General features: G+C 40.8%; 1 protein-coding gene across 10 annotated transcripts in view; it reads right to left on the reverse strand.

Moving 5' to 3' along the window:
- The window catches only part of cdk11b (cyclin dependent kinase 11B), a 41,511-nt gene extending 32,625 nt beyond the window's left edge, over window positions 1-8,886 (reverse strand). For 5 of the 10 annotated variants that reach the window (XM_079637016.1, XM_079637022.1, XM_079637021.1 and 2 more), the window contains exons 1-5: window positions 8,750-8,874; window positions 7,006-7,135; window positions 4,268-4,303; window positions 2,971-3,086; window positions 2,103-2,230 (exon numbers count right to left, since the gene is read on the reverse strand). In XM_079637016.1, the coding sequence (XP_079493142.1) occupies window positions 2,103-2,230; window positions 2,971-3,086; window positions 4,268-4,303; window positions 7,006-7,116 (391 nt within the window). In that variant the 5' untranslated portion in view covers window positions 7,117-7,135; window positions 8,750-8,874. Of the gene's footprint in view, window positions 1-2,102; window positions 2,231-2,970; window positions 3,087-4,267; window positions 4,304-7,005; window positions 7,136-8,286 lie in introns of all 10 variants that reach the window. The other 5 variants (XM_079637020.1, XM_079637019.1, XM_079637018.1 and 2 more) reach the window with 4 other exon arrangements.
- Between the last annotated feature and the right edge of the window lie 3,404 nt (window positions 8,887-12,290).

Genomic DNA, 12,290 nt, shown 5'->3' on the forward strand with positions numbered 1-12,290 from the left:
TCGTTTCCTTGCCACTGTTGCCTTTGGCTTGCTCAGTTGGGGATATTCAATTTAATGAATCAATCAATATTACTATTGATTAGCATTACCAAACATGGACGTTTTATTATTATTTTAATTTAATACTGTGAAGCTGCTTTGATACAATCTGTATTGTGAAAAGCGCTATACAAATATTCTTGACTTGACTTGACAGGCCCGCCCCTTTATTATGCATATTAATTATTTAAATGAGGAATATAGTGACAGGCCCCACCCCTTTATTCTGCGTATGAATTATTTAAATGAGGAATATAGTGACAGGCCCTGCCCCTTTATTCTGCGTATAAATTATTTAAATGAGCAATATAGTGACAGGCCCGCCCCTTTATTATGCATATTAATTATTTAAATGAGGAATATAGTGACAGGCCCCACCCCTTTATTCTGCGTATGAATTATGTAAATGAGGAAAATAGTGACAGGCCCCACCCCTTTATTCTGCGTATAAATTATTTAAATTAGCAATATAGTGACAGGCCCGCCCCTTTATTATGCATATTAATTATTTAAATGAGGAATATAGTGACAGGCCCCACCCCTTTATTCTGCGTATGAATTATGTAAATTAGGAATATAGTGACAGGCCCCGTCCCTTTATTCTGCATATGAATTATGTAAATGAGGAATATAGTGACAGGCCCCACCCCTTAATCTGCATATGAATTATGTAAATCAGGAATATAGTGACAGGCCCCACCCCTTTATTCTGCGTATTAATTATTTAAATGAGGAATATAGTGACAGGCCCCGCCCCTTTATTCTGCGTATGAATTATGTAAATGAGGAATATAGTGACAGGCCCCACCCCTTTATTCTGCATATGAATTATGTAAATGAGGAATATAGTGACAGGCCCCGCCCCTTTATTCTGCATATGAATTATGTAAATAAGGAATATAGTGACAGGCCCCGCCCCTTTATTCTGCATATGAATTATGTAAATAAGGAATATAGTGACAGGTCCCATTTCTTTATTCTGCATATGAATTATGTATATGAGGAATATAGTGACAGGCCCCACCCCTTTATTCTGCATATGAATTATGTATATGAGGAATATGGTGACAGGCCCCACCCCTTTATTCTGCATATGAATTATGTATATGAGGAATATAGTGACAGGCCTGTCACTATTCTGTTCTATTATTCACTATTCACTTTATTCTGCGTATGAATTATGTAAATCAGGAAAATAGTGACAGGCCCCACCCCTTTATTCTGCGTAAGACTTGTTTAAATGAGGAATATAGTGACAGGCCCCGCCCCTTTATTCTGCATATGAATTATGTAAATGAGGAATATAGTGACAGGCCCTACCCCTTTTTTCTGTGTATTAATTATTTAAATGAGGAATATAGTGACAGGCCCCACCCCTTTATTCTGCATATTCATTATTTAAATGAGGACTATAGTGACAGGCACCAACCCCTTTATTCTGCATATTAATTATGTAAATGAGGAATATAGTGACAGGCCCTACCCCTTTTTTCTGCGTATTATTTAAATGAGGAATATAGTGACAGGCCCCACCCCTTTATTCTGCATATTATTTAAATGAGGAATATAGTGACAGGCCCCACCCCTTTATTCTGCATATTTAAATGAGGAATATAGTGGCAGGCCACACCCCTTTATTCTGCATATTTAAATGAGGAATATAGTGGCAGGCCCCGCCCCTTTATTCTGCATATGATTTAAATGAGAAATATAGTGACAGGCCCCACCCCTTTATTCTGCATATGTAAATGAGGAATATAGTGGCAGGCCCCGCCCCTTTATTCTGCATATGATTTAAATGAGAAATATAGTGAAAGGCCCCTCCCCTTTATTCTGCATATTATGTAAATGAGAAATATAGTGACAGGCCACGCCCCTTTATTCTGCATATTATGTAAATGAAGAATATAGTGACAGGCCCCGCCCCTTTATTCTGCATATTATGTAAATGAAGAATATAGTGACAGGCCCCGCCCCTTTATTCTGCATATTATGTAAATGAGGAATATAGTGGCAGGCCCCGCCCCTTGAACCCTTGCATTACACACTGTGTGTCCACTGACCGTCCTCATCAGACTGGCTCCTGTGCCGCCGCTTGTCCTTCCTCTTCTCCTCTTTTCTGTGGTAGGACTTGTCTTTCCTCGCAATCTGCTGTGGGGGTTTGATGGCCAGAGACTCGTCCTCCTCTCCTCTGCAGAAACACACACAGCATCAGCGTCACACACACACACACAACACGAGTTTACGTTATTAATATTCCCATAAACCTCTTTTGACATGACCCGAAGCACTAAAATCATACTTTTTTTTTTTTTTTGCTTATTTTATTTCATTTTGATACTTTTTTTCTATTTTTTGATGCAATTTTTGTGGGTATTTCTTATTTTATTTACATTTAAATTTCTAGATTTGATCAATAAATAATAAATAGTAATTTAAGCTCATTCCTCACATTCTTTCAACTTAAATTCAAAATAACTCACAATTTCATGCATAACCCTCTTAATTCTGCTCTAAATATCTTACATTAGGAGTCTCTGCCGACCGCTTGTGTAAAAAAACATAATGTATAATGATATGATGACTCTAGATGGGCTTATATCTCTATATGGAGCAGATGAGCTGTTCCTCTGGGTCCTAAAGCCAGTTTCTCTTCAGTGTGTATTCAGACATGTAGACATTATACAATCATTTTTTGGTAAAGTTTAAGCATTTTTAGTTAGAATTTTGAGCATTTTAGGTTTTTCTATGTGAACTGAAGCATTCCTCTATTTCAGTCATTCCTGAGGGCTCAAATTGAGGGAAAGATTTGTTACTTTTTTACATTTCAAACACAAAACTCCTCGAATTCGTGGTTCAAGTGTGACTAAAGTCCTAGAGTTGATGAACACTATTTAAATAAAAATCCCCAAACGAGTTTCAAACGGAGACCTGTCTTCAGTCGAGTCTTCCCGCATGTAGGGTGAGTTCCTTATCGTTATTTCCATCTTGTGGTCTCGTAGCTCTCCTTCCTCCGGAGTGTCCCGTTTGGATTCCCGATCATCCGTCTGTCACACAAAACACATCGGACTGGAAATGGCAGCAAATGTACAGAGAGACTAAATATTTGACAATTAACTTGCATGCTCATAATCAGTCAATTCATATTGCTTGATGATGATTAAAGCAGGGCTCCACATTAACTCTCGTCCGGGACGAGTAAAAGAGGATTGGCTTGCCCGACTGGTCAAGTATCCGGATTAAAACCTCAATAACAAACAAATAACCATTGAATCACTAAACCGAGAATGATTCTGATTTTCTTACATTTATTGTAAGTTGCGATCGATAGTGGATAATAACTGTATCACTGACGTAACAAGGTTGTGCAGTTGAGACTCAATGTGGAGTTTTATATTTTTAACATGTTTAGCAATCTCACACACAAGTGATGTTTCCTGAACGCCATCACGACTGAAACCGTGACACTGATTTCATACAACAGTTCCATAAACACTTTAAATTAAGTCACTTACACTTTAGATGCAATATTGGCTGTTTTTGTTCAGTTTCAGCAGCGAAAATAGATCCAAACAAAGAACATCTCACAGGAACACTCAGCCCTGTGTTCATTACTGAATGATTCAGCGTTTTGAACGAATCGGTTGAGTCAACGATTCAATGACTCATTCATAAACATCTTTCTTCATGAATGAATCAGTCATTGGAATAAATCGTTTGAATAAATGACTCGCTCGTTAAGACGGTCCTCTGCCGCCTCCTACTGGCGGTTTAGTTTCATGTTTAAAAGTATCGTTCTTTCCAACTTTTCTTATTTGTATATTTAAAAACTATTTAAAACAATCTCATAACATTATTTAACGCAGTTGTAATTTGTCAGTGTAAATGATGTAATTTGATCAGCCCTACTATAGGGTAACAGCTCTATAGCGTCTTATTATCCTAATTTAATTTATTGATCAAATTTAGGAATTTAAAATGAAAGATGAAGCATAATATTTAATAAGATTAGGGGGGGAGGGGGCCCTTTAAAAGTGCAGATATGACAATATGCAGATTTAATATATCAAAGCTGATTGAACACTGATGAGAACAGTTTTTTTTTTCACTTTTCCTCTGGGACGAGATGTACTTGCTGGAAGCACGAGCACACGAGAAGGCTCGATGTGGAGCCCTGATTAAACCACATCACGCTACTTGCACATGAATTATAGCAGGGGTTTCAAACCTTTAGACCGCAGATATGCTGATCCTTCAGGGGGAACTGAAACACAACAGGAAGTACAGGTGATATAACATGTGTTGCTGTTATTTGTGGTAAGACACTTAAACTGCTGAAGTAGTCACAAGGGGCTAGGGATGGGCGATATGGCCTAAAAGCCATATTGCGATATACATTGCAGCCTCTTGCGATAACGATATATATCACAATATATACATTATAATAAAACCATTTCAGAACAGGTTACACAGACCCTGAGGAAAGCCAAACAACTGCTAAATGTTTTTGTTTTTTTTAAGAAAGAAAGAAACAGTGTATGTCGTTTTGAGAACATTTATTGTGCAAAACTGTAATTATACAACATAATGTTGCAGATAAATCAAATTCAAGAACACTAGACTTTAAGTAGCCCTAATGTTTATATTATGCTAGAAGCTTATTAAACCCCAAATTCTAAAAAGGTTTTCATAAGCTGTAAGCCATAATCAAAATTATAACAAATAAAGGCTTGTAATATCTCACTTTGCATATAAGTCTATATATTAGTTTCACTTTTGCATGATATTCTCATTTTTCGAGTTTCTCCTGTTATACGTCAACTAGGGCTGTAACGATTTGCGATATTAAACCGAAATCGCGACACTCAGATCCACGAACCTGTGTCGCGGTGTGAGAAGGCAGATCGCGATCGACACACCCCTTCCCAGACTTATCTTTCTCGTCCAGAATAGATCCTAGGGCTGTGACGGGGTCTTTTACATATTAGGTATGGGAATTTCAAGCAAAAATAATATTCGAAGATCGCTGGGTATCATTTGATTAACGTTATTATTCAAAAATCGCACCTCTCCCCCACACGCACACATGCGCGCGCGCGAGCACACACACACATGCGCGCGCGCGAGCACACACACACAAGCAAACACCAGAGCAAGTGAGCAAAGCGCGCGGTGTTTGCTTGTATGTGTGTGTGTGTGTGTGTGTGTGTGTGGCACCGGCGCGCGCGTGAACTGGAGCTCACCTCATAAACGAATCAAAACTTAGAAAGCTTGAAATACTTTTACTTGATTTAACGTTAATTCAAAACATAAAGAAATGGCTGCTTAGGCTAATTCGTAGGAAGTGTGCATTTCTCTATATAGGCGCGTTCACTTTGTGGCAAGCGTTATTCCTGCGCTTGAGATGCGGGTCATGCGGAATAGGCAATATATTATTTGTGGTTTACAGCACAGACAGTAAGCCTCGGTTACCTCAGAAGAATTTTTAACATGCTCGAATCATCTCCACAATGGAGTATAGTTCTGTTTGTTTAACAAGTATTTTGTTACAAGAAAACAGAGTTAGCTTTAGCTATTTATTTATTTATTTGGCTTTTAAAATCCTCCCTCCTCGCAAGAATCGCGGTTTGTATCGAATCGTGGGTCAGAAATCGGGATACGAACCGAATCGTGGGTTTGCTGTATCGTTACAGCCCTAACGTCACCTAAAGCAAATGCTTCAAGTATAAAAGGTTGTTTACAGTAGTGCCGTGCCAGAGACAGTAAAGAGTGCAGAACAGTTCAGAAGGCACTCCAAATCAAATGTAGTTTTAGTTTGGCTATTTTTTTTAAAGGACACAAAAGATGCAAAGAGCAGAAAAACGGATGTCTTCTCAGTTAAAAAGCAACACAATAAGGAATCTTTAAATCCGGCACACACAGAGATGTTGTGTTTACACTATTTCGTGAATACGCGCTGGTATTCAGTGACATGTTTCGTGTTGAGGTGGTAGAACAGATTAGTCGTGTGTGTTACCCCGAACTGTTGCCCCACACACTCTGTATAGTTTGCTGCAGCTCGTCGGACGGCTTAAATCCGAACCAAGTCCAAATAATGGATGTTGCACCGATCTTTTTCACCAGCTCCTGTGTTTCGCTGTCGGCCATGTTTACTCACGATGACGACGAGTATGATGCGCTTCAGCCGGTTGCAGCTCGCGGCTCTAAATTTCGCGGGTAGATTGCATCATCAACATGCATTATCGCGATAGAATTAAAATCTCTATCGTAGGCCAATTTTGTATCGTTTATATCGCCCATTCCTACAAGGGGGAACAGTGATATCAGTTTGTTGCTTTGTTATGAGGGCGCAGCCATCTTGAGCTTCAACTAGGGGTCGGGCGATATGGCAAAAATATCATATCACGATTTTATCACGATTCCTTTTCATGTTGGATTTACTATTTTGCAAGTGACTGAGCATCACAGCCAAACTAATGTCCCTATTTTAAAAACAAAGCCTTAGGTAACACAATATAAAATAAAAAAGAATGACAGACATTTAGGCCAATGTGGCGAAAAAAAAAAATCTTTGTAATTTTCTTTGTTATTAAAAATTAAGAACAAAGATACACTAGTACGGGACACGATGCTTTTGGTTCTTTGCAATGTTGGGACATACGCTGGCTTACAGTCGACTTGCCAAACCACTTCCATTTGTTTTATTGATAAAAGATATTGGAAGTAAATTATTTATGGGTCATTATAAATACTTTGCTTTAAAAAAAGCCATAGTAGCAAGTAGTCACACACACACACACGCATCGATAATCGGTTTAGCATCGCATCTCTGAATCGTAAGGATCGAATCGTGCATCCTCATGCGACCCCTGACCTCTGACCCCTCTCTAATCTCGGTTTGAAGACCCCAGGATTATGATGTTCATGAGTCGATCGAAGCGTATGATGAGGAACTGACTCTCTTACGTTCTTCGCTCGTTTAGGGTCGCTCTTCTCCTCCAGCTCGCGTCTGCGCTTCTTCTCTTGCAGGATCTCGTCTAACGTTTTAACTTTCCAGGTTTCCTTTTCGTCCCCCATCAGCTCCAAATCACCTCCACTGCAACCAGAGCAGAGAGCATTACAGGTGCGCTCTCACACACACACACACACACACACACACACACACTCGCTCTCTCACATACAGACACACACACACACACTCGCTCTCTCACACACACACACACACACGCTCTCTCACATAGACACACACACACTCGCTCTCACACACATGCGCTCGCTCTCTCACAGACACACACTCGCTCTCACATACACACACACTCACTGAGACAAATACACTAACTCTCACAAACAAACACACACACACTCACACTCGCTCGCACTCACACAGACACTCGCTCGTACTCTCTCACACACACACACACACTCTTTGACAGATACACTAACTCTCACAAACAAACACACACACACGTTCTCTCTCTCTAGTCTCTCTCACACACACTCGCTCGTACTCTCTCACACACACACTCGCTCGCACTCTCTCTCACACACACACACACACACACTCTTTGACAGATACACTAACTCTCACAAACAAACACACACACACGTTCTCTCTCTCTAGTCTCTCACACACACACTCGCTCGTACTCTCTCACACACACACACTCTTTGACAGATACACTAACTCTCACAAACAAACACACACTCGCTCGCACTCTCACATACACACACACACACACTCTTTGACAGATACACTAACTCTCACAAACAAACACACACACGTTCTCTCTCTCTAGTCTCTCTCACACACACACACACTCGTTTTCTCTCTCTCTCTCTCCCTCTCTCACACACACGCTCTCTCACAGACACACACTCACATGCTCTCTCTCTCTCACACACACACTCACATTCTCTCTCACATACAGACACACACACTCGTTATCTCTCTCTCTCTCACACACACACTCTCTCTCTCCCTCTCTCACACACATACGCTCTCTCACAGACACACACACTCACATGCTCTCTCTCCCTCTCTCTCACACACACACACACACACACACTCTCTTCTCTCTCTCACATACATACATACACACACACACACACACACACACACACTCACATGCTCTCTCACATACAGACACACACACTCGTTCTCTCTCTCTCTCTCACACACACACACACACACTCGTTATCTCTCTCTCTCACACACACACATTCAGTAAAGCTTGATAAAGTTGATACCACAATCTTATAAAATGGCTAGATCGCGTCACGTGAGCTCCCTCTGAACTCCCTCGCTCATTGTCTCGCTTTATTCTGTCGTCGAGTTCCAGAAAACAGTTCTGGAGGATCTTCGTGTTAACAAGTTCAGAAAAAGACCCAATGTGTAAAACTATGTTTTGGAAACGTACCATGTGGTAATAAACACAATAGCAATATTGTAATGCTTCGGTGATTCACCACCGCACTGTTTGTAAAGGATGTTCCCGCAGAATTAATAAAAAAATCACGGAATACAAAATTATTTGAGTGTGTTTAAGCAGATCACGAGCGTCAGATTCACATGAACTTCACGCGCGCGTCCGGGAGCTCTCGTGCACTCTAACAACAAAAGAAACAGCACGCGCACTTGTACTTTAAACAGTAGCGCGCTTACACACTTATATTAACTCTGTAGAAGATTTTTCTATATTTCTTTACTCACCTGTGATTTATTCGGCGCGTTTTCACAACACCGGAAAAACAATTCACTTCCTCCTACTTCCGGCCAATTACTTCCAGGTCGAAGCGTGCGCAAATCTCGATGACGTCACACTGCCCCCTGTCGGCGCTTTGGTTGATAGAAAAACGAATGCAATAAAAACACATACGCTTAAACACGATTTAATTTATTTAAGGATTTTATTTAATATTTTTTTTGTTCTTATTACAAAATCACCTTTACATGTCAATAAAACAGTTTTTTTTTTACTTGTGTAATCAAATATAATAATTTACATTATATTTTGAATATTTCACATTCCGCCGTAATCACAGAAGAATGTGATTGGTCGTTCATCACCAGCGCTGAGAAACGTCATGTACCACGTGACTACGCAGCTAGTGTGACGGTTCTCTATGTACCAGTCTCGTTGTGTATGTGGAGCATCTGCACAAGGGAAAACCAAAACGAATCAGGAATGGCATGACATCGCAGACAGAGAATAGAACAGCCCTTCACACAGCAATTATCAAAAGTTCTGCTCTTTTTTATTAAACTGGTTCAAATGTGATCGTATAGTGATCGTATAGTTTTTTAACAAAAATAAAAATATACATGTTTCACAATTCTTTGTCTTTTCCACAGTAAAATGTGAAATAAAATAAAATAAATAAAATCTCCAGCTTCTAAATCACTTCTGCTATATGGAAACACAGTATCTAAAACAGCAAATTGTTTTCAACAGGAATATTGCTGTTATAACATACATTTTTCATACAACAAAAATAAACATCAAATTCAATTATATTACCTGCACAAGGGAAAACCAAAACGAATCAGGAATGGCATGACATCGCAGACAGAGAATAGAACAGCCCTTCACTACACACAGTAAATCAGACGAGGAATAGCATTAGCAGCAGCCATGCAACATGTGCTACATTTAACATTCAACTTCTAAAACTGACTCACTCGACATCAAACAAACAGCGTTCATATCTTAGTTACATCAAAACAAAAATACAGTGAAATAAAACATTGTGTAATGAGAATTAAAGCACTTAGGCAATTATTGTCTCTGCAGCGTTTAACATGCGACTTACCACAGCAATTATCAAAAGTTCTGCTGTGGATTACCCAGAATTCGCTATTTTCAGCACCGTGGCGCAATACCAAGTGACGCCAGCAGATGGCCCCATTTATGCAGGAATTTAACAACTATATACAACCCGTTACATACACCCCCCTAAATTTCTGCTAAATCAGGGAAGCGCAACCAAAACAGAAGAAAAAAAAAAAAGTATATAAATATGAATTACATTGAGCGTTACTGCCTTATAGTCAGTTACAAAACTCCTCCTACAGAGATATGCAAGGCTAGGGTGGTACCAAAACCTAAACCTTGACATAGACACAAGAGATGCCGTTTACACCTCTCCCAATTGACACAGCTCAAAAACTGGAGTATCTGTCTACACTCAGGAACAGAATTACTCAAACGGCACATTATAAAGTCTCAGGCTACACTGCAAAAACATGTCTCATAAGAGTAACAAAAGAACTCACTGAAGATCCTGAATCTTCCACAACCTGGTCATTCATCTCACAAATTAATCTCTTTGGAGGTTTAATGGTCCTACCAATCCTAGTCATAGTCATGCCTCGCCTTGGCTGGTGAATTACAGGCTCAACTGATTCTGAGTCTACACTACTGGGAACATGTGAGTGTGCATCAGCTGGCGAGTCTGTGAGGAGCTGTATGGGGTGACTGATGGCAGACTGATCGTCTAGAAATGAGGACTGACTCACATCCCTGTCCCAGCCAGTACATCCATGACTGTCGTCGACAACATCATCCACATGAGGAGTAGTCTCTTCTGCATCGAATGAATTGTCTACTGCATTGGATGAACTGGGTAAGTCAACAACAACTTCACCAGGTCCAGCATTCTTTCCAGATTGCAAAATCCACTGCAATGTTTTTTTCATCACTGTCAAGTAGGTCATGAGGCAGAGCATCACCATGATCAGTTCCAGCACCAACTGACAGGGAATCAGACAACAGGTCAGCATCATTGTTTCTCAACAGGAAACTAACAGGAAGGAGTAGGTTTCGGTGAACTGTTTTTTCTTTGCCAGTGATTGTGTCCTTCACACGATAGACATTGATTGCTGATCTTACTGACAACACTTCGTAAGGAATTGACTCCCATTTGTCTGCGACTTTCCGTTTCCCTCTTTCACCTCTGTTTGCCAACAAAACCCTGTCACCAACAGTCAATGGAGAACCTTTTACCTTGCGGTCGTAGAGCTTGGCATGACGAGCCTGTTCAGCTGAACTGTGCCTCTGAGCAACCTCTGCTGCCTCACTCAGGTCTCTTCTAAGGTGGGACACGAACTCTGAATGGGTAATGACAAGATCATTCTTTAGAACATGTTGAAACATTACATCAATTGGAAGTCTGGGAATCCTCCCAAACATGAGGTAAAATGGTGCAAAGCCGGTTGTTTCATGGACAGTGCAGTTATAACAGAAAGTCAGCACTCTTAATGCCTGCGGCCACTTTGCTTTGGACTTGGGGGGTAAGGCTCTGATCATGCTCCCCAAGGTCCTGTTGAAACGCTCTGTGATCCCGTTACCCATCGGGTGGTAAGGGGTAGTGTGCGATTTCTTTATCTCAGCCATATCCAACAGTTCCTTGATGAGCTTACTCTCGAAATTAGCCCCCTGGTCAGAATGCACACGCTTCGGAAAGCCATATATGCAGAAAATATCATCCCATAAACGGCGGGCCACTTGTTTTGCTGACTGGTTCTTACAAGGAAAAGCAAAGGCCATCTTGGTGAAATGATCCGTCGCTACGAGAACATCAACAGACTTATTATCTCCCTGCTCTGCCGACCAGAAATCAATGCAAATCAATTCCATGGGCTCTGTGGTGTGAATGTTCTCCAAAGGAGCACGAGCATTAGGCTCCGGCGTCTTACCAACAATGCAACGTTTGCAATTTCTGACATAATGCACAATATCATGCGCCATACCTGTCCAAAAAAAACGGTGTCTGGCCAGGGAGAGTGTACGCGAGCGTCCTTGGTGACCTGCGGCATCGTGTATGCCATGAAGAACTTGTTGTTTTAAGCAATCTGGTACAATGAACTGATAGAGCTTGTTGTTCATGTTGTGATCTCTTTTCACTTTAAATAGCATTCCATCTTGCAATGTGAGTTTGTTCCAGTGCTTGAGCAGCTTGATTACACTACGAGGCTCCTTTACACGCTCACGTTTGTCAGGTCTCTTGTGTCTCCGGACATAGTAAACCACTCTACTCACGGTGCTGTCCTGCTCCTGCATAGTCAGAAGAGTGCTTTTAGGCAGAGCAGTGGCACAATCCTCCTTCTCCAAATGAGGGATGACTCCCGTCCCCAGTACACGGCTTGTCCCACCAGAGCAGTGTGCATCCAAGAGGGCGGAGATTTCCTGAGATGTTAACTTGCCCTGGGAAAGTGGGTGGGAGAGATCAGAGCTTGGTTCAACATCTGTGTT

The sequence above is a fragment of the Phoxinus phoxinus genome (assembly GCF_949152265.1).
Source record: "Phoxinus phoxinus genome assembly, chromosome: 15".
NCBI lineage: Eukaryota > Metazoa > Chordata > Actinopteri > Cypriniformes > Leuciscidae > Phoxinus > Phoxinus phoxinus.